Below are 24,323 nucleotides of genomic sequence, written 5' to 3' on the forward strand. Positions count from 1 at the left end.
AGCTTATGAAAAGATACATGATTTCCCTATTCAATTAAAACATTCTATTAATTTCAATTGTATTCTACGCTGCTCATTTTTTAAAGAAAGGAATTGCTTTCTCTAACAGCTTTTTGTTACTACTTTGTTTGAAGAATATCCTTTATTTTTCCATTTATCTTGTTTGTAAACATCTGGTTTATATGCCCTTAAATGCAATGGGTATTTTTGTTGCTCAGACAAATTAGTTAATATGACAATTAATTCCTACTCCCAAACAAGTCTTGTTTCCTGAGTTAGATTTACATAAAAGTGTAGAGACTTTCACAATGTGCATAATCAGATACAGTGACACAGCATGCACTTGACAGCAACAGCTTCAAAGAACTTCAAATTTCTCTACATCAAGTAACATCTGAGGATGAGAGACATACTCAACCTACAGAGAAACAGTAAATATACATTCTAGCTATTAAAATTTAAATTATTATCTTTCAGAAAGGAATCTTCACAACCCCATAATCAAATGGCTTCTATCAACAGAAACATTTCCATGTCTAGAAAAGCATTCTAAAGAGTCTCAGAATTGGATATTTATGGAAATAAGATGACTCCTGGATTGTCATTTTGTTTTCATGTTATCCATACTCTTTCTGAAGTTACAAATGCAAAGACTTTTTCTGTTTCAATGATACACAATTTTGCTACCAGTTGTGACAGCTATGCCTATATTTCTACTCTGACTCAAAGAACTGGAGAACAAAATCAAACATGTTGAAACTGGTACACAATAACTACACCAGTTTTTCCTAAGTATGAATATATTGAAATAATCCAAGATAACATCAGAATAGTAGTGCAATAACACAGTTTGACCTAAAACAAAATTTGGGGTCACATTTTTGAATGTTATTATATGTTCAGAAAACTTCAGTTTGCTCTGATACCAAAATCTATATATATATAAGTATCAGATAGTTACAGCTGCTTTATTTTTCATCCAGTTCTTACAATTCACAGTAAAAATGGAAGATTGAAGATCAGTGTAGTCTGTCAAGCTGAGTCTCCATCAAGCTCATAAAGCCTACGCTGTAGTTTATTCTAAACATTTTCTTAACTATTATCACTGCAAATGGACTAAAGCTAGGGGAGCATGCCTACTCACACCCTGTGGCTAAATAAATACACTACTCAATGCTAGTTTATATAACATGCAACAGGACACAACAGATGTTGCAGAATTTAAAACAAGCACATTGTGAATCTGTTTTCACTAAAATGGACATAACCTGCTAATTCCCAGTCTGGCAGAATATTATAGTATCAAAAATAATTTTTAAAAGCAGGCAATAGATAAAGAATTGCAGTGTTCCCTTCAAATTCCCTAATATATATTTAATGCTTAATTGAAAGCAACACTCTTCTGGCTCACAAAAGTATTTAGGTTACCAGTACCAGGTCTATCAAACACCATGTGATATTGAAATAAAACTTAAATAATCTGGGGGTAAAGGGCCTTTTCGGTAAAGCACTATCCAAGAGGATATCTGGACACTAAAATGGAAACTATATATATTATTTCAACATGAAATGTTGTACATTGTTGGACCATCTTCTACACTGATATCATCTGTTGGAGGTCATTCTCCTGTGAGACTACAAATAATTTTTTAATAATAATAGAATCAAACTTGTTTCTCTCAGGAAGTATAACTGCTGTTCAGACACTTTAAATTATGAAACACCAAAATCTAGTGCAGTATTTCAGCTGGTCCAAATGATACATATCCCTACTGACAAGCTGACAGAACTAGAAACAGTAATTATAGTGCAAATAAAAGTATACTGTGTTTTGTGGTTTTCCCCCCCTTTTCTTTTTACTCACTTTCTTAATAAAATCAGGAATCTCCTTTTTCTCTGAAAGATGGTTTAAAGAGGAGCAGCATTCTACCTCCAACACATATCCTTCACTATTGACATCACCTTTTGAAGACCTAAAGAGGCAGACAGAAAAGAAGAATCAATTTCTGTTGTTACAACTGGACAGCCAGTTATCCCATTTATAAGTATTTCTCCTGGAGAGTCAAACTTCAGACAAAACTTCAGTTCCAATACATTCCCCCCTCCTGAGCTCAATACAGTTCCAACAAGTGCCAGCAACAATATCTGACCCACACACTAGGGGAGCAGATCACACCAATGACCACTGATGGTGGGATGCTTCAGGGACTTCCAGATTTCTTTTTCTGTCCAAGAAACACTTTGGCAGCCTGGTGTCTAGGTCCAACACCAAGGAGATGCACGGGTGATAAAGCTCAGGATACACAAAAAGAAGGTTCCAATGCAATGGTCTGACAGATGCTCTGCGTCCCACAGGGCAGCCTGACATAAAATGCATTTCAGACAGCAATTAAAAGAAACCCCTTCTCTTTACCTAGAACTATTCCAAGACAACAACTAAAATCGGGGGCTAATCAAAACAGTTTAACCTTCAGTCTTACCTTATGTTTTCTTTTTGAGAAATGTAAAGCTGTGCCTGAAGTCCCCTTCTCTTTCAGAAGAGACTAACTCCAAAAATAAATCAAAACAAATGGCATCTGCCATATGCATTTGCTGAACAAATGAGCACTGTGGGAATAAGGTATTGGTCAAAATATGCCAAGGGGCTGTTTGGAAGTTATACTGAATGATCTTCAGAAACAGCCTGCAGGCAGTTTTCATCTCCTCCAGACTCCCATGAAAGGAAACTGATACACCTGATCAATAGAGGATGTCTAGACAATCACTCGCTTTCTCAGTTTTTCAGAAGAACACATGGAAGAACATTAAAAATAAAAGCAAGCTTGTCATTCTTGGGATTAGTAACAAAGCAGTTATCTAACATTTCCCAGAGAATCCAGAGATCTAGTTCCAAGTGAAGAACTAATCCTAGGCAGCAGTTGTTTGATGCCTGGGTACCTAGAGGACAGGAAGAAAGGTACAGACGTTCGAACTGGGAGTGCTGAGGAAGCAGCAAAACAGTGAAACAGGGGCTTGGCAGGCTTGCCATGCTTGCAAAAACAAGCCTGTGCAAAAGGCCTGTTCTGGGGACTGGGACTGTGTGACATGTAGCTTCAGCTACAGATGGTCCCAGGGGCTTTCCCGAGACAGTTCCAGTTCCCTGGAGCCATGTGATGCGTGGGCTGCTGACTGCAAACTGGCAGTGTTTCCTAGGCAATACTGCAGACATTTGCTATATTTGATCCTCCCACTTTCACACAGGCTACACTCTCACTTCATTTCTCTTGTCTCACTTATACCTGAACAGGTGGTAGCAGACTGTGCCTTATTTGGTAACACTGAAGACCTTTCCCTATTTGTTTTTTCCCCTCTTTTCTAGGTTCTTCTTAAACCTGTGGTTCCATTCTCTACTTCATTCCAGACAAAAATTTTAACAAATGTTAAATTAAAAGTTGAAGTATTCATGAAAATTCTCCAAACATCTTTACAGAATTTACACAGGTCATTATTGGGAGACTAACAGTATTCCAGAACTACTCCTCTGCAACAGGCACACATAAATTAATTTAAGCAGCAAGAACAACTTTGTCAAGAAAACAAAAAATCATTTTGAGAGGGACAACACGTGTACTGCAGACAACCATTTTTGTTGTTCTAAAGTCCTAGATAAGAAAATCCATCCTGTGCAGATTTTCTGCCACAGATGAACTCAAGAACACAAAAAAATACTTAAGAAAGCCTCCTTGCTGCTGTACTTACAACTAGACCTACTTTTTTTTTTTTTTTTAATCTGAATATGACTAACAGGAAAAGTAGCCCTTGATGTTATCTAGCCACGTTCTAGACAGAAATAATATGAACTAGGGCTCTCTAATGCTCAAGCAATCAATAAACTATCAAAACTGCCACTCAATATTGCAAAGTCAAGTCCATACAACATCAAGTGGAGCAAATACAACTCTCCAGTGCTTTGGCTGTTGTATAACTACAAACCAGAAGTGTGGTACCAGCAACAGGCAGCAAGGAACTAAGCCCTTTTTGGACAACCAATCCCATTTTAAGGGGACAACTGCAGAACTCTACAAATGCAAGGAACAAACATCTCCACTATTTCCCTTCTTGGACAGAAGGTCCCTTCCAGCCCAGCTGAGGAAGCCACTCCCCTCCCTGAGACTGTAAAATGCTACAGCCCAAATTCAAAGTCAAGATATCAAATCCAGGAAATTAAGTATGTGTCATGCTATTTTACGTGCCCACCCATTTGACAAAGGCTGTTCATAACCCTAGCACTGCTGTGACCCACATGAAAATTCACTATTCTAATTCCTCTGAAAAAATGAGAAAGACTGTATTTTAATCTTTAAATCTCCTGGCTACCTGGAAAAAATAGATCTTTTTTAACCTATATTGATAAACTTTACAGACAGGTATAAGGAAGAAAGAAGCTGACCTTGAAACAATGTCTCTTAATTCCTCTCCTCCCCCAAACAGCTCCCTGAGCTCTGATTTTGTGCAATTTTTTGAGGACTTGCTTCCAACTTCTTTGAAAGGAGTTAGTTATCCGAGATACAGATTATATGCATAAAAATATAGTGATTTTTACTGCAGCTGCTTAAAATGTCCTGTTTAACTCCTTTAAGAAGCACTTTAAAATACACTTGCTGCTTGGAAATATTTAATTGGAGACAGTTAATTCATTCTGTAATAGTTTGGGGGCTACCTCTGTACTAGGGCTCATGAAAGAAATGGCATCAAATGATTGCACTCTGTTATGAACATTATTTTACAGAACACACTTAACAGATCCTACTAAAGGCTATAAAATCCTTACTGAAAATCTTCCAATAGAAAGACTCTGTATTTCCAAGAAGTATTTTTCCATGCTCTCAAGCAAATTATGTCTATATATTTTAAAAGGAAGTCTTTGTTTACACTGGTAGTTTTTACCTTTTTAGGAAATCTTTAAAAGCTTGTTATTCTGTCAAAAACAAACAGAACAAGAGCCATACCTTCTCATGTGAAAATAATAAATACCTGTGAATGTCATAGACCACAAAAATAATTTTCTGAGCAAAGCTAGGTGGGCAAGGAATTGTTTCCAGTCTCTATGCAACAAACAGTGCATTTCATCCAAGTATCACAAAGTATGTCATAAATCTCATAAAAGTCTCTCATTAAACTCTTCGAATATTATTAATACTGCCATAGAGAAGTAGATAATTATAGGTACAGGTAAATTCTGTATTAACAGAAATTAATATAATTTTAGTTTTATTAATTTAGTGGGACTACTTTTAGGACCACTTTCATTAGAAACTATGTAATAGGAGCCCCACAAAATGTACATCTATCAAGATCCCAGAAGCAAGAGAAAAAGCCAAAGAGCACAGTTCTGTGCACTTGCATTCCTCTGCTCTCTTCTGAAAAAGGACTGATGTCAATCGTGAGAAATAACCCAATAATCCAGACCCTGGAGTCTCTTACCAGTTTTATAGCACAGGATGTTACTGGGAGTCCAACATATAAAATACTTTAAAATTAAAAGCAATGGTTTATGTAAAGTTGATTTTGACTTTCCCATCTTAAAATATTTCTCAACAAAAAGCAGAAAAGAGAAATGCTGAGATCAGTTTAGTCAAAAAATATGTAAGCTCCAGCAGTTCTGAAGCTCTTCCTTTTCTTCTGGATGCACAGTCATCAAGTTCTTCCTTTTCTTTTCCTCCTCCCAGGTTAGAAAATTGCATCTTCCTCCCTTCACTCCTGCAAACATTTGGGTGTTTTGTATTACCTTTATTCCTCTGATTAAAAAAATCGCTGCGTTAATTAAAAAAGGTCCAGCCCTGAAAGCAGCACACCTGGATACACTAACACTGTACCCTTCTTGGAACCAGGATGAACTGGAGAAGCTGCTACTTCCAGACTCACTACTACACCCAGTACTCACTCCAACACGGCTTGGGATGCCTGAGAGGGAACACAAGGGACAGTGTGAACAGCACTAGCACTTTCCCTGCAGTGAGGAAGGGCAGCCTCCCACCCCAGGAGAGAACTGGCTGGCCATGGAGATTGCCAGAAAAATTCATTGCAATTTACACACCCTGGGCTTTCATTTGTTTTTCTTTGTTATACATTGTTTGTTTATCATTGACAATTTTCCTGAAGAAGGGCTCTTCTGCCACTGTAGGTAACCTCAGTGCTCACCATGGACAACCTTAATCATAGGAGGCAAAGAGTTGAGGTGGAATTTCAGTCTACCTGATGCTGAGCAGAGGGACAGCATTCACAGGCCTGGTGGGGTAGATGTAAAGGATACCCTCAAATTTTACCAATATGGAAAGGGCTCAGGACCACAGACTTCCAAAAAGTGTCATCCTGAATCCTAAAGAGGGCTTCTAGTGCCACAAAACAAGAAGATTATACATTGAATAAATAAGATTTTAACTTATAATTGGAAGTTCACTGGCCAAAAATATGTTACAATGGTTGTTTCACTAGGTTGTCATTTCCTGCACAGCTGTTTGCTGTTAAGCACCATGTCATGGTAGAAAAACCATAACCAGCTGTGGAGAACCAGTAACTTACACAGTAACTATTAAAGCTGACAACTTGGTGTCTGCTACAAACTGGATCTCCAATCCTTTTCAGATACAAGAAGGAACTGAGGAAGCCAGCATTTGGTCCTAATCTTCCTGAAGTTCCCTATGCCCATGAGCTCAGCAAGCCAAAACACACTTGTAAACTGCACAGATGCTCTAAAATTACTATTTAATTAGGAATGATGCTAAGAATGTGAGCAGAGTTTTGAGATTTTCCACTAAACAGGAATAGCTCTACCATTCAAATAGAACTGTACATTCATAACAAACTGGTCTACATTACAAAACCAATAAAACCACACTGAAGTGATTAATATGAGCAGCTGGTATGTCTACAATTTCAAGTCAAATTTCCAGCAAAATTAGAGTATCTGAAAACCAAGAACCCAACAACTAAAAATCCTTAGTTTTTATGTTGCCCAGCCAAAAACCACACCAATTTTTATAAAAATAAAAGCAGGTATATTGCATGCTAAGAGCCCAGTCTAACCCATGTGGCACTGTTTTAATGTTATTACCTAAACATTTTCTTTACTATAGGAAATCTTATTACTGGAATATGTATTATTTGTTAGTAAAATTTATAAACTTTTTTTAATGACAGTATATAAAGTTTCTTGAGAAAAGTTTGGGCATGTATTGATACACAGGCATCTTTAAAGTGTAGTGTTTATAATTTTCAGAATACAGATGAAAGGACATTTATTTCGGGTCACTGTTAAAAGTTATTGTGAGGAAATATGTATTTCTTTGAACTTGTAACAGATAACAAGCCTTCAAAACTCAAACCATTGTCCTTTGAGCTAAAGGAAGATATCTGTTGACTCTTGGGCATGGAATAAATATTATCTTTTCATTAAGTTGAAATCAGCCTGCTGAGAGCAACAACACAGACTACATTTGCACACAAACCTGTTTGATCCCTAATGCTCTTGAAGGTAAATTCAGACATTTCTCATCTTCAAGCTTAAGTCCTACATGAAAACCAAACAGACACACACACATACACATTTATATTCAAATTAAAAATATATTGTATCTATGCAAAGTATCTACTTTCACCAATGTGAAAACACCAAAGAGAAATACCAGCAAAATCAGGAAACTGTAAAAATCTTTGTTTACTATTAAACTTTTGAACTCAGTCTGTCATATTTCTTTGCAGATAAACAGAGTTCTTGTTATCCAACTGATGGTAGCTTGAATTTGTCAGGACTAACAGATACAGGAATTACAGAAATAGAATTAGAATCATCTCATCAAGTGAATCTCTACAACACTTGACACCTCATTATTCTGCAGAAAGGGAAAACAGCTGCAAAGCTCTTTGAGGTCAGAACAGAAATTTAGAACATTTAGAAACTCTAAAAAAATTATTATTAAATTAAACTACTTAATCTACTTCTGCAGAGCAATGTTTCCCTGTTGGCTGCTTTACTGACTGAAGGCAAAACCTGTAGATAGTACATCCTAGGACACAGCTGGAACAATGGAGAGAAATTCTTTGGAATATCATTTATATCCCCTGCTTCTCTATCAAGGTGAAATAAAGCATCTGCAAACATGTCAAAACTATTATAAGCAGACAGTTTATAAGCCCAGAGCCTGTACCTTTCCTGGTAAAAGAGAATGGAGGTTGCTTTCCAGTGCTGAGCACTTAGAAAGGGACATCAAAACATTTTAACTGACACTGAATTTTGAAACTTTAAGATACCAGACAGGGGTATCACACTATAGTTTGCTACAAACAAGTTAAAGCTGCTTTGTGCTATGGTTTTGTGGTAATTTTGTTCAGGGGCTGACTTAGCAATTTCTCTGCAGAAAACAGAAAACCTGCAACAGCCACAAGCTGTCCAAAATAAGAACGCACCCAAGACATCTGCACAGAGATTGTTAAAGAAAAAAAACAGTGAATGTGGAAATAAAAGGCCAAGGTGAAAAAGGTGATTGCAGACACAAAGAACTACTGATTTCTGCTCCTTGGGAGAATGTAAGAATATGTTACTCTCTTCATCTTGGTTAGCCAGAACCTCCTAAATACATGGACCTTCCCCCATTCCTTCCATCAGCAGAGACCCACTGTCACGCATTCACACTTTTCAGGTACCAGCTTTTATTCCCTTTCCTGAGATTCTAAGTGTAAATCAGTGTGAATCTACTCTTCTCAAGCATGAGTGTGAACAGCAGGCACACCTACGCTTCACTCTTGGGGCCTTCCCTAAATTCAGAAAAAAAAAAATCTGCAAAACCCTGGGCTCAAAGAGTTTTCTTCACACAACTGATACAAGATTTTTCAAGATTTCTTCCTCAAGAAACCCACGTATCTCAGAACTCAGGACAGACAACAGAACAGACAACTGCTTTTTAGTTAAGTCCACTGAAATTCAGAAGGGGAAAGAAAGTATTCATGACCATTCAATTTATTATTCTTTTATCTGACTATATTCTATGCCACATTCAAACCACTTTCCAATCAACTTCTTAGTGTACACCTTGCCATTAAATGCTACAGAAATATTTAAATTTATTATATTAAATTTAATGAGAGCAATGGCAGAGTTTTTTAGCAACTTGGTAAACTACCTTCATGCCCAGTGCCTCTAAAGAGTTAAACACCCCTACATTTATTTAACTTACTTTAATTGAACATGAGGCCTTTTGCACTGCAAACAATTGTATTGTTGATTTTTTTAAAAAATCTGTCTCTTAATTCCATATTTTCCCAAACACTTTTGGTGGATAATCCTTGATTTTCAACATGTACAGCTTCCATATATCATAGGGAAGTGTTTCTTCAAACGTCCTACAGCAGGAATGACTCCTATTTCCATATTTACCACAAATGATTACATAGCCAAGATAACAAAGCCAGAGATACAAGATTAAACAGAAAGGTATCAAAGTGACTTTAAAAGTCACCCTAATATACAATGCCATTGCAAATTCACTAGGAATATTTTGAAACTACAGGACAATGGCAAAATAGGATAAAACTAACACTAACAAGTAATTTCTGTGAATTGTAATGCACAATATGCCCAAGTGCTACCTTTTCCATTTAACTGCTGAACAAATTCAGGCACTGCAAATCTCACTGACAGCAGCAGCATGGTGTTCCTGATACCCACCATCTGCTGCAGCTGGCACAGCTTCTTCTTACCTTTGGGGAGGCAGAGCTATAAAACTAAGCACAAATCAACAGAATTAATTTTAAACCATAAAACTGACACGGAAAGGTGCAACACTGACTAAAGACTAATTCAAGCATTCAGTTCTGTCTCTGTATAGATGGAATTTGAATTACTGTAGGCACTAATACAACAATTTCATTTCTGTTCCATTCAGGGAACAAAAAAAGAAGGTGCAAAACACACTCGCTATCTGCCAGACAAAGGACAGATGAAGTGCAGAGTGTTGGAGCCACCTGTGGTGAAACACCTGCAGTGAGAAAAGAGCTGCAGCCTCAGGTGCTCTGCAGGAAGTGCCCAGGAAGCCCAAGAATGGGCCCTACACCAAGATACAGTTTTTAATGACTCTTGGCTCCCCATGAACACCATACCACCAAAGGGATGGATTTGTACTCCACAGCATAAATGATGTTACCAATGATCCTACAACTGTGGCTGGACTACTTTTACTCCTAAAATCTTATGACAGAAATAAACACTCATCTGATCTTAGCCTAAGCAGACCTAATTTCTACCCATGATTTAACTGTGATGATATACAGAGACTGCCTTGAGATGACAAGACACCTGACAGTCCTCAGGGGGAAAAACATAATTTCATCATTATCAGCAGTGTAATGAGAAAGGTTAATTTAAAAAATTAACAGTATATCTTTTTTCTTCATACTGTTACATATTTTTAGTCCCCAGCTGTTTGTGGAATGACATGAACTTGCAGTTCAGATACAGGTGGTCTCTATGCAGGCCATAGTTATCTGAAATCTGTTCAACACCCACTCTCTTCGTCACACTTGGCAATGCAAATATTTGTTGCACCCACACACTATGGGAGAAGCTGCTTCCATACTCTCAGCCAAACTCAGGAACATTTAAGCTACATGAAGCATCAAACTGATGTAATTTCCCTTTCTGGTCCTTGTTTTTTTCCTGCTTCACCACGTCTCTTCCACTTCCCTAGGCAGTCAAAAACGTCAGATAAGAAAATGCAGAGAAATGGACTGTGACTGTAAAAGGAAATATAATTGGTTCAAGACTCTCTACTGTCTTCATTTTTGTACAGTCATTTACAGCTGTCTAAAGTGTGTGACACTGGTACCCAAGTGACTGAGCAGGCAATTAAGATTTTGTACTCTTCCACAATCACTCTGCACAGATGTGAACTACTGGACACAGTGTGAGAGCAGTGACACTGAGCACTCTGGCTTGAGGGCCACATCACTGAGAAGGAATCTGCTCTTCCCTGACAGGCCTTCAGAGCTCAGACCTAGAAGATGTTGAACCCTCAAGACCTCTAACCAACAGAAGTCCTTAAGTACTTACTTAACATTACAAACTCATGCATGTAAATACTTTCATTGCTTGCAGTATGTGTAGGCAGGGGAGACAAGGCCACAAAACCACGCAGTCTCAGCCCACCATCACTCAACAAGTCCATTGTTCAGCCAAATATTCTATGCTTTAACCATAAAACTGGAAGCCATTTAAACAATAATAACAGGCAAGACAGCATGAAGTTCTGTATTAATAAAACTAAAATCAAGTCAAGGCAAATTAAGGGTTATTTTAGAAGCTCAAATTGCCTGTGACACCTAACGCTTACATACACTTGCTAACAAAATGCAAAACTTTTTCCTTAGGTCAGAGGCTGAATTTCAACTCTATCCATAGCCTCTATCAACTGGCTACCAGGCTGAAGCAAACTGAATGGTGAATGGTTTGCTTTTTAAATAGAAGTATAAACCAGCTATGTCCTTTCCTTCAAGCATCAGCACAAAGAGAGGGACTAGGATTGGCAGAGGGAGGTTTAATTATCTGCCAGCCTTCAGAATTGGTCATGGTAAGAAGGGCTTGACTGGGGAATGCAGCTGATGTAGGAAACTGGAGAGAATGGCTGCAACAATACAGGGTAGCTGCAGAATTGGGGGTGGTCAGATAGTATTAAATTAGGTTTGAAATCATTAACCAAAAATCCTATGTGTACAAATTTCCACATTTCAATTTTCTTCTGGGCTATTTAACAGCACATCCTTTAGATTTTTTTGTTTTAAGAAATCATATTAAATCATAAAAGAACAATTCCTGTTTTTTTATTTATCTTCAGACTTTATGTAAAATATTCTTAATACATTTTAATAAGTGCACAAAGCAGGAAAGCAATCTTTTTATTTATGGAGTTTGCACTGACTAAAAGTTGTATTGCTTAGAGGAAAGAAGGGCCTAAAGTCTATGCATAAATTTAAGAAGTATGCGTTCGTACTACAGTTCTCAAATTAATTGCATTAACTGTGACCGTCTAAACACAAAATATGCCTTTTCTAAGCAAACAATTCCCCTGTCATAATTTAATCTAATAAATTTTTAAAGGGTACCAACAAGACCATCCTCACAAACTGTCGTGCACAGGGCTTGTTTGTTTGCCTCTCATGACAACACATCCCAAAATACAGAGCATATTTCAACTTGTTATTCTCCAAGTCGCCTGCCAAACTGCAGACAAATTGTAAACATGAAGAACATGTTAAGCCTATTCAAGCCCACAAAAAAAAAATCAAGTCTTGCACAGTAAACTCTGCTATAATTTCCTGATGTAGGTCAAAACTCAGCAGGAAATCACATTGTCTATTTTTATCCCAGTTCACTGGAAGTGTTTTACCTTTCTGTTTTCTTGATAAGCACAGCCCTGAAGATTTGTTCCTGGGGAGTTTTCTCTTTTTCATCAGTTGGTTGCACAAAAGGGTGGACAGCAGCCAAGACAAAGCCCTGCTGGTACAATTCTTCCAGCTGAGCTGGAAGATCATACAAGGAGGAGAGCTTGATTGCAGATGATCCTGGCAGCTCAGCTGGAAAGGAAAAGAAATTGGTCAATAATCTGACACTGGACTATAATGTATTTTAAAATCCAGGCTCTTCAGAGTCAAGTAAGCTTCACACTGATCTACAATATTAACACCAAAACTGACCTTTCGTGAGACCCATTTTGTATTTCACATTTTAAACAGGCTGTCTTGGCGAAGGACTTGTATTACACAAGAGACTCATGCAATTAAACAAGAAATCAGATACATTAAAATGCCAAATCCACTACACAGTCTGGCAGAAATAAGTCAAAGAATTTAATAAAAACAAGGCAGTTGGTCAAAAGATATTCTAGATTTTAGTAGTTGTCATAGTAATGCAAGTAAAGAAGAGTGAGCCATGAGTCAAAAACACAAAACAAGAGAAAAGAGTCAATGAGGGCAGAACATGTCAAATTCAGAAGCTATAAAAAGAAGCATCAATCTACACAAAATCAGTCTAAGAGATCACTGATGCAAGATGCTGATGAAACCAACTATCTGCCAAAATGTCTGAAAAGAATTATGTAGGTATATTGATAATAGGAACGTTGAGTGATGCATACCTATAGCAATGAGAAACCTTTTAGAATAAACACTAAATCTTATACCTCAAGGTTTAAGCAAACCTATACATATTAGAGGAGGAGATGAGACATAGTATATGAAAATAATCCTTTCCCAATCTGCTTACTGCAAGGTTTTATGCCATCCTGTCAAGAATTTGTTGCTGACTCTTGTCACACACTTGACATACACGTGGATATTTCAGTCAGTATAGCAATTGCCCTTATTTCTTTGGAGTCTTGTGGGATTCAAAAGAAAATCCCATAAATCACCTAAAACAATCTTTTATTCTCTTCTTCTCTACATCAGTAATTCCTCACACACTTTTCATATTTTATGGGAAACGACATCTCTCTTTCCTGACCTTTGCCTCTTCATTTCCATCTTGCTTGGAGGATATTTATTATGTCATCTAAACCACACCAGGGCATACAGGGTGGTGAGGTTCTGGGTGTTCTTCCCTCCCACTGAAACCAGGAGGGAGGGGATGCTGAAAGAAACACAACAAATGTTCCCAGCACCTTGCAAGCCTTTGCTAAAAAAAAAGCACTGGAGAATAGTTTGTATGAAATAAGCAGGCAATGCAAAATAAGGTTTCATTGTACTGCTTTTTCCATCAAACCGTATGGCTACCCTTTATGAATAATTTAAGGGGTTATCAAAAAACTAATAAATATTCAAACCAAATAATACCAAGGAATAATTTAAATAATAATAGAATAGATGTGCTTGGTATGTTTTTTTCCTCATATAAGACCATGTTCCAGAAGGGAATAATGGAACTTTTTGACCAGGAGTTTAAGATGTAGAATTTTTTTATTATTTTTACAAATAAAATGAGATCCAAGCAACATGCACGTTGACAGACAATAGGGCTCTACCTTCTACAACAGCATACAAATCACTTCAGAGTCATAAAAAGAGACGGCACAATGAATAATGCATAATAAACAATAACCCAAACAGTTACTTACTGGAGCCCACTGGGGATAAAAATAGGGAAACCCAGATTTTAGAGAACTCCATTTTACCTCTTGTGTTCAGAGACTCCAAATACTTTTGACTACACTGCAACTAATTAATTTCTAAAGGAGGGGTTTACCTGGATACAATGGAATGACTAAACACTACTCAGTACTGTTAATTCTGGTCATAGTGCTCCAGTTTTTAACCATCCCTTATGAAAACTGATGCTCGCCTGGAGTACGTATGTAGCACCAGGATTCTTCTGAGGATAGCTTGAGTAAGATTAGTAAAAAGTCTAGTCATTAACATGGGAGACTGGCTGCTTCCTCCTAAAAGCTAAACATGAGGAAAAAGTGTGGAAATGCATGTAATGGGAGCCTTGGGATGTAACTCAATTAAAAAAGAAACGTAATAGAAAATAGAGATGGGTGGGATCATCCAGCTAGTTCATCCTACTACCTAGAGGCAGGATCAGTTCTAGTTTAGTTGTTTCTCCACTTTTCTCATCTATTTTTAAAAACCTTTAGTAATGGAAACTCCCCCTAAGTCATTTTTCAGCACTTCTCTATTCTTCCTACTCAAAACCCTTTCCTAGCACGTGGCCTAAATTTCCCTCTCTTAAATTCATGATTGCTACTTTCCCACTAGAGGATTTCTTTTCTGCAACAGCATTTCATAACTCCTAACACCATTCATGCTTTAATCTTACTTTCTTTATACTGTATAAACTCAATCCTTTCAATGCTCCTCTTCTCCTGTCTTCTGTATTTCTAAGTAACTTTTGATGCTCTCTCCTGATTCTCTTCAACTGTCCACATTTTTCTTCAAGTATAGTACCTAATTTTGACCACAGTGATCCAGCATAAGCCTCACCAATGCTCTGTAGAATGGAAAACTCTTAACACTTACTACATCCTATATCAGTTTACATCATCGCAGGGGAAAAAAAACAAAGGAAATTCTTCTCCCCATAACTAACAGTGGCCAATTTTCCTGTTCCTTGTGAATTTTAGGATTTTTCTTTCAGTTCTCAAGGGCCACTCTGGATTCTGACTTTCACAGTATGAACAGCACTTCTCAGACTGGCAAACTGTAATAAACATACTCAGCAATCATTGCTGCAGTAGTTAATGGAAACTATGAATTTTAACAGACTCTGACCAGAACAATTTTAAGCCTTACAACTAATACATCTTTTTGGTTTGACACTGAACTATTGCTAATTTCTCCTTGGACTAGAGATCCTTCACAGCAAAAAGACAGTTCCTGTTAGACAACTGATTGCCACAAGGTCTATGAGTTTTCTGGACCTACAGATCTGTGCTGTGCATTCTTGGTACTCTGCAAGTGGTCTGAGTTGTGCACATTCCTCCCCAGAAATTCCTGCTACACATCATCCTCTGGATATTTCATAACAGATTTATTCCAGTAACTTTCTGGGCATTAAGTTGGGCTAACAATCTCACAAGACGCTTTCAATATAGGTTAAAAAAGGATATCACATTTTGCTAGAGTTGTATTCATTCTTCAACAGTCTTCAATCTTAAATTATAAAATTTCAGTTATTTCTTCAGCTAATTCCTCTACAGTGCATACCTGTAAGTTTGGCCTTGGAAACATCTAATTTATTAAATCAGTTGTCAATCTAGTCTTTCCTTACTTTACCTCAGAAAAATGCTAACATTTTCAGAAAGCCTTACCCAATTTCCAGTAAAGTATATTAAAATGCTTGGTTTAGTTGTTAAAGAGAATTCTAACTATATCATTTTGGAAGCAAAAGGAAGACCAAAATTGTGTACAACAGGGACCTGTGTAAGGTAAAAGACTAAATGAAAAACCAAATAAAAACTTGTATAACACCAATGCTTATAAGCCTTTATCTTGCCAAAATATAATGCTGACTTCTTTTATCAGTCTCTTTTTTGCTCTTGAACTGCAGTTGGCTCTAAGTTTTAGGTTCTGGTCCATATTTGCACATTTATTGTTGTATTTCTCAGTGTGGCCTCAGAAGATTCCTTTGTTTATCCATCTAGATGAGTGTGTAAGAAACTTGAAAATGAAAGAAGCCACATTCTTCACTTTGGTTAAAGCTGAAGGCGGAAATAATAGCACCTGCTGCTTTTGGACTGGATCACCAGACAAAATAGTTTGTTGTCTGATACATACAGAAAACTACAACTCTACAGACTCTTTGAAAAGAAAGAAAGTTTGTGTTATTCAACTGATACCCATAAGGTGACTTTCCTGGGTCTAGGGATTTGTGCATTCTTTATGCTAACGTTAAAACCTGACCAGATATTCTCACTTATCCTCATCTTACCACAGAGAAATCAATAAGTGGGGTGAATTTCCATAAAAATCTACAGGTTTTCATGTATATTTGAAAGTATCCATTTCTGTAGCTCCAAAAAGCAATTTATGGGAAAAAGAGAATGGAGGCACAGTCTACTGCCAGGATCCCCAGGGACTAAGAGCAGGCTGAGAAACAAGACAGGGAAGACAGATATTGAAGAGGACTTCTTCCTGTGTTAAGGAGCTCCCCTTTCCCTCCCAGTAGATCATCCAGGGCTTCTACCACCAAGAACAGACAGCCACTGACTGGCTTCAAACTGAAGCATCTCATGTGACCTCTGACAGCTGTGCTATAGTCCACACTAACAAGGGAGATACTTCCTGATCAAATACTAAGAGAGTTACAGCGACCATCTATAAAAAGTAGTCTGATTTTTGTATATTAAAACAATAGATTTGGGTACCTTTGAGATGCTGTAAACCAACACTCTGAAGTAAGAAAGGTATACTGTGCCTTATAAAATAATCCCTGGATTCACCTATTAGCCCAGGCTTAATGACACCCATCATCAAATAGAAAACATCTTTATATAATATATATACTCAACAGATTACGAGATTTTAACTCTATTATATTTGATAAACAGCAACTTCCTCTTTCTAACACTTATATTTAGGAAAAAGATAAAATGAACTTTATTATTTTTTAACTTTCCTATTATGTGTGATAGTTATGCCCCAGAAAAGCTGAAAAATTAAACGTCAAAATGGCATTTATTTAATTTCTCTTTACTGAAATGGTCAAATCTGAGGTCAAATTTGGGTCTTAGTTTCTTGGCACATATCCTTAATACTTTATTTAAAAGAGCAAACATAATAGTTCTACTTTAAATTTCTATTATCCTGTCTATCTACTACCTGTAACATTAACTTAGTTTGCTTACTCCTACCAAACAAATTCATTGTTGGGATTTTTTGGTCTTCATTTTTCAACATGTTTTTCTGATTAAGCCTTTGTGCTCTTATTTCAGTCACAGCTGCTAAAGGCGGATGGAGCCCTTAATGACAGTTCACATTACAGGTGAAAATGTTCCACAAAAATAATGGGGACTCCTTTTAGCTATCCCTTGTTACCTTTTAAAGTTTTCATGTTCATCTGCATTTTAAATGTTCCTCAATTTATTATGGAACATTAAATAAGCCTTTTTCATAGAATCACAGAATAATTTGGGTTGGAAGGGACTTGGAAGATCATCTAGTTCCAGTCCCTCTGCTTTTGCATTAAAACAACCAAAGATCAAATTTGTGGGTACATAGATTGGCACATTCTCTGTCCATACCAGGTACAGAAGAAAACGCTTTGCTCAAGGTGTGACACATCGCGGGGTCTAAAACAAAGGCAGACTGGCAAACAGACCCACACTATTAAGTGATGTAGCAACTCAGTTACCCAGTAGCTGCATCCACATTACTCCTATTTCATAAAATCACAGAATAGTTTGGGTTGAAGGCTCCTTAAAGATCATCTGGTCCAATTCCCACAGCAAGGCCCATGGATCTGTTCTACTAGATCAGGTTGCTCAGAGTCCCATACAACCTGACCCTGAATGTTTCCAGGGTTGGGGCATCCACCACCTCTCTGGGAAACCTGTTCCAGTGTTTCACCATCCTCATTGTAAAAAAATGTCTTCCTTAAGTACAATCTAAATCTATCTTTCTAGCTTAAAACCATCACTCCTCCTCCTACTGCAACACACCCTATCAAAAAGTTTGTCTCCACCTTTCTTGCAAGCCTCTTTTAAGTACTGAAAGACCACAATAAAGTCACTCTGGGGTCTTCTCCATCCTGAACAAGCTCAACTGGCTCAGTCTTTCCTCATAGGAGAGGTACTCCAGCCCTCAGAGCTGCTTTGTGAACCTCATCTGGACCTGCTTCAACAGATCCATGTCTTTCCCATGCTGGATGCAGCACTGCAGCTTGGGTCTCACCAGAGCACAGGAGAGTGGCAGAATCCCTCTCCTGACCTGCTGGCCACTCTGCTTTGGATGCTTTGTACTCACACTGATTGGTCATGTCCAGTTTTTCATCCACCAGCATCCCCAGGCCTTTCTCAGCAGGCTGCTCTCAATCCTTCACCCCCAGCTCGTACTGGTACTTGGGGTGGCACTGACCCAAGTGTGGGACTTGGCTCCTTTAACCTCATGAGGTTCACACGGGCCAACTCCTTTAGCCTGTCCAGGGTCCCTCTGAATGGCACCACATCCCTCAGGTGTGTCACCAGCGCCACTCAGCCTGCTGTCACCCACAAACTTGCACTCCATGTCTTATGACCAGGCCTAACATGTATTATCAGGCTCAGACCCTTCAAGAAATACAGGTCCAACTGTTTTCTTTTTCAAAGTTCAGGATGAGACTGTTTCCAATCCATGGCCGCTCCTGTGAGCAATTCCTGCTCGAGGCACCCACAGCCAGCGACCTGTGGGCCCACTCCAGCTCCTCCTGAACCTCCTCTGTCCAGCATCACAAATCTTGCAGGCCCTTCCACCAAACTACAGATGCTTCAGGTCACTCACAGAAAGAATGACGTCCTTCCCAGGGGAGCCCAGGGTTCATGGAGCCCTCCTCAGAAGAGGGAACTTCCTGAAAGAAGGGTCACAGGGGTGACCTCAGCGCAGCTCTCCCTCCCCCACTGAGGGCTCAAAGCCACATAGCTGCCCCTGAGCAGGCCTGAGCCTGTGAGCTATAAAGAAGCAAACATTCAGGCACACTACATACTTTGTCACTCCTGCTCACTACCTCCATGCACCTCCCTACTCAGCATGGTTTTGTGCTCCTGTCCTTCCAAAGCACCCAAATCTCTTTCCTGCACTACACAGAGCACGTAGGAGAGCACTCAAGTCCACAAAATCTTCCATGTTTTCACACAGGGCCCTTCGCAAGCACATTTATGACTGTTTATAACAACCCTGATTGTTTGTAGAATTGCAAGGCGAGCATGCTTCTTCTATTTAGTATGAAGATTGCTGTTCCTTAATTTAATATCCATTTCTTTCTAGCAACTTTAATCTAATTTAAAGAAATCAAATCTATAGCAGTCTAACTTCTAGAAGAGCAAAACACTGTCTTTGTATTAGGACCAGCCAAAGAAATTTAACTAAAAAGTTCACCATGAGAAAATGCAGTTTCACCTACCTTAAAACTTTTGGTAAGAACATGTCAACTGCAGCAAAGGTTTTAATTTGGATAATGTTCAGAAATAAAAGTAAAGTATTCATGTTTTACAAGATCAAAGTGGTTAAATAAGCACAGTGTTTTCAGTGTTTCTATGAATTTCCACCCCACTTGAAATTTTGGAATTACCTGTATTACTGGAATTGTCATTTCCTGATGGAAGGTAGAACTGCACTGACAGAAGATGCACAGTTACAAGCAGGATACAGAAACAAACCAGTCACCAGGAGCAGTGGGTTTGGGTAACCTGAACACTGACTGCTAAATGGAGGACCATCCTGTCAGGCCACCTTTTGGTTTCCCAGAATCCTTGGGTTTCTCTGTTCAGGCCCTGAGGGCTGAATGGTACTGCAGCCCCTCTCAAAGAGCTGGGGAGCATCAGAATCTAAGTGAAGGAAGGTGCAGGTTAACAACCTATTGTGAAGTGTTGGCTTTTCTCTTATAATGCAGGACAGACTGGAAAAGATCCCCACTCTGTACTATAAATAAGAAAGATTTTAAGGCAGTTTTCACTGACTTATTCAGCAGTTAGTTTGGAACAGCTGAAGGAATCCAGATAATCATCCTTTCCAACTATTCAGGCTTGCTATGGCCAATTTGTTACTCTGGAGGGAAGACAGTAAACTGATACTTGAATATTCTCAAAACACTTACAGACTCATCCTGAGAGAAGGTTATTTCCATTCAGTGTCAATCTCACACACACAAAAAATATTAAGCCATTTATTACAAATTTTTCATTCTTTGTTACAAATGCTAAGGAACTCTCTTTCATGCAGCACAAATTGTCTCTGGGCCAGGACAATGCAACGATGCTACTCTCACTTAACTATAATTATTCTTTCCTCACTCAACCCACAAATCATTTCTTGCTACCAACCAACACAAAGCTATCAAAATACTTCTAATGGAAATAAAGACAAACCTACCAATAATGTAACTTAAAGAACATAAAACAGTAAATGCATTTCTAGCAAGTCTTGTGATGAGTTCCCAATAATTGTTTCTGAACTAAAACCTACCAAACAGATGTTAAAGCAGTATAACTAACCTAGCAGAAAATATATGGTACTTGTGACACTCTAAGAAGGTTTGAATTACCGTGAAACACTAGCATTAGCGTTTGAATTGCCATGATTAGTTTGAATTACCATGAAACACTAGCATTAGTGAAATACACTAGAATTCAATGAGCTAATAGCTCAAGCCTTTGGAGCAACAACTATACAAGCTGTACTACAGTCTCTTTTCCTTTTGAACAGAGCTTGAGCTTCCATGAGGTGCATATATAGGTTCCTTAATTTCAAAGAGAAGATGGATAGTATTGGTGCACTACTCCTCAGACTGTCAACAGAGGCAAGATACTGGATGCTAATATAACTCATGGATTTTTCAGTTGTGCTAAATGACATTCTCAGTGGTTTTTCTCTCAATCTTGAAGTAAAATACAATAAATGTTCCCATAAAAGAAAGTAAGGATGAATATGCAAGAGCAATCAATGCTTCATAAATGAAGGTGTCTGTTCAATAAGCTCCTAGTGTTTACTTTTAGTGAAAATGTAATAATGGAAGTTAAAGATATTCAAAAGCAAAGCACTGTATCTTAAAGTGGTAGAGGGCCACAGAAAGACTGTGAAACTGCATATATACCTTTAGAACGCAGGTAAATACATAGAAATGTACATATACATGTACGCAGGTACACACAGATATACATCAACACTCTTTTCTTTCCTTTAGCAAACAGCAGATACGTGCATTAGCCAAAGTGACAAAGTAGTAAGATAACTCACAGATGCAATGAGACTACATGAAATTATCTGATCAATTGTCCAATTTCATTGCATCTGGGAGTTATCTTGCTTGTTGCCCAGTCAAAGTTTCATTTCTATGTCTTGCAATTATAAGAAAAGTGTCTTAAGAACAGGGTATGTTTGCCACAATGATGTGGTTATGCATCGGATGGCCTAACTTCTGGTGTTTCAGAAAAAAAAAGGAAATACCCAGGCTATCACCTCCACTAAGTTAAAAAACAATGACTGAACAGAAGTTTAGCAACCTAAATAAATTAACAAGCACTTCGACAATTGACCACTTATACCCATCAGCTTGTGGGCAGAATTATACAAAATGAGCAAACAGAAGACCACCTACTAGAGGTTAAAAGGGTTAATGACTGTGCAAAAAGCAAAATTAAAGAAGGTGAAAAAGAGGAGGGACTTCTCATTTAAACTTGCACAGAAATAAACCAAGGAAATCCTATCCCTTCTGCACTTGAATAGTTCTTCAAAATGCTATTTTTTCAATTTGTCACTCCCTCCTCCTTACTTCTACTTCCTAAATTGATCCAGACCAAACACAGAGATACCAAAGACAGGTAATTTACATTTCACAAAACAAAGGAAATGCCAATTATTTCCGACCAAACACAGGAAGTGTTCGAAGTTACATTTTATCCATACAGACTTGTTATCTGCATAAGTTCTTTAAGATGAGTATTACATTGAACTACAGAGGAGAGAAAGGTTTAATTCTGAACTACAGGAAGGACCAGCATGATGATTCACATTATTTCCATCCCCCCCACAGCCCCCCCAAAGTACTGGTTCCCTCTCCTAAATCCAATTCAGACACAAAATGAATCTGTTGATGGCAGTACTTCAGCTGCCAAAGTCTAACACTGAATGCTGCTCTCTTTAACAGCTTAAGCAGCAGTGAAACAGGACTTCCCATCACTTCCACCAGCAGTGCAGCAAGTCATGTCTCTCACAGCAAGCAGCCAGTTATGAACTACTTTAAAAGGAGGGAAAGGGGAGATAACCAACAAGCAAAAAATAGTACAACTCACTGAAGAGATCTTTTGATATCTTACAAGTTGGTGGCATTGTAAAATCTGGAGGGCTGATGCATATTTTTTGCTTTGAGCCCCTCTCTAACTAATGTGCCTGCCATTTTTCTTAGCAGCAGTAATACTGGCAAGTTTCATAGCTAACTCTGCAGCCTACCAAATCTTCATTCCCTCCCATACACTTTAAAATGTATTTTGTCTTTTCCCCCTGTCATAACCCTCCTTTTCCTTTCCTTCTCCTCCTCTCTGTTTTATGCTTCACTTCAATGCTCTTTCCATATTTCTGGCAAATTTTCATTTCAGATTTTAGAACTGCAGAATGTAATAAAGTAACACTGGCTCCTTTGCAAATTTTACAAAAAGTAAGCAGTAAGAAAATAGCATTGAAGTAAGAAAAAAAACTGTAAAAAGCATAGATAATATCCTCAGATGAGTACAAAATTGTCTACTTTATTAAGTTTCAAATTATGCAGAATTTATTAATTTTATGGTATACTTTGCTGAATGACAAAAATCTCCTCTGAAATGGAATTTTTAGCATTTCTTAGCTTTCCAAATCACTATATCCTATTATCAATAAAATGCTGCATGTGCTGATTCTTAAAGGAGGTCAAAAGCAGAAAGGTACATATATCCATATATCCATCTAGGTATTTCCATCCAAACCAACTGAGAACAACCTTAAGATTACTGTTTTCAATTTTAATCAAGCAGAGATGAACAAAGTAGCTTGCATTCATTACATGGGATTTCTTTCCATACTCACAAGATAGTTATAAACTACAAAACTGACTGAAGCCTAGTTTCCAAACTGAAAAATGACAAGAGGATTTCAAACATTTAAGGAAAAGGGAGGAGAAATAAGTCAACTAAGTAGTAATTGTGGCTGAATACATTTGCTATGATCTCACGCACATTTTTCATGATGCACTGATAACTGTGATTAAAGTCAATGACTTTGCACAGCCAGACAAACAAGAGGATAAAACTAAGTATTCCACCAAAGTATTACCATCAAGATTTTCTTTTTTTTCCCCAATTCACAAGGTAATTGCTTCATACAATAAATATATGCCAGGAGAAAAAGCTGGACTCTAGAGAGAACATTTTAAAAATTTGAATTTTATAAATTCAGCCTTCAACAGGAAGATTTAAATTTACCGACATATCCAATAACCTCAGGAAGAAAGGTTAGGATCTATCAAGATAGCTCTTATTCCCCAAGCCAACCCATGCAACTGAGAACTGATAGTCTCCAGGGAAACCAAAATCCTCTTGGCAGGTCATGCCTGTATATATATTTTATACATAACACTTTGCATTATATATACGGAAAAAGACAGACAGCTTTAGAAATGCTTGAAGGCTTTATTCAAATGTTACCTGCTGGTCTCTGTTTCTTGTCATTTTATATCGCCAGTGCTTCACAGGCATCCTCCCCTTCTGTTCCAATAGATGTTTTAGACTTTCTTGTAAAATCTTATTTAGGATGATACTGCGTGCCAAGTTTGTTTGGTTTTTTTAAAAGCTAGAAAGGGATTTTTCCTAATCTTGTCTCTAAAGTCCATATATTACCTTGTTTCAGATGTTCTCATCTCTTGACTGTATCAATGATATTCCTTTTCTTCAAAAGGCAGTCATAGATACTAGCCACTTAAATCTAGTTTAAATTAGATTAAGTATCATAGTGACTTTCATCTTTCTATCTTTTTCCTAGCTTGAAATATTATATATTTTAGATAAAGAGAAGACACTTCTAAATGATACATGTTTTTCATTTGGAAGATAACATATGTGTAACTTCTCACTATTCTTTTGGTC

General features: G+C 37.7%; 1 protein-coding gene across 3 annotated transcripts in view; it reads right to left on the minus strand.

Annotated features, from left to right (window-relative positions):
- Positions 1–24,323, minus strand: part of RFTN1 (raftlin, lipid raft linker 1) — a 96,062-nt gene that overhangs the window by 42,988 nt on the left and 28,751 nt on the right. For all 3 annotated transcript variants that reach the window (XM_018909571.3, XM_009086361.4, XM_018909569.3), the window contains exons 3-4: positions 12,417–12,603; positions 1,865–1,973 (exon numbers count right to left, since the gene is read on the minus strand). In XM_018909571.3, coding sequence (XP_018765116.2) covers positions 1,865–1,973; positions 12,417–12,603 — 296 coding nt within the window. The remainder of the gene's footprint in view (positions 1–1,864; positions 1,974–12,416; positions 12,604–24,323) is intronic.

This window comes from Serinus canaria, chromosome 2 (genome assembly GCF_022539315.1).
Source record: "Serinus canaria isolate serCan28SL12 chromosome 2, serCan2020, whole genome shotgun sequence".
NCBI classification, from domain to species: domain Eukaryota; kingdom Metazoa; phylum Chordata; class Aves; order Passeriformes; family Fringillidae; genus Serinus; species Serinus canaria.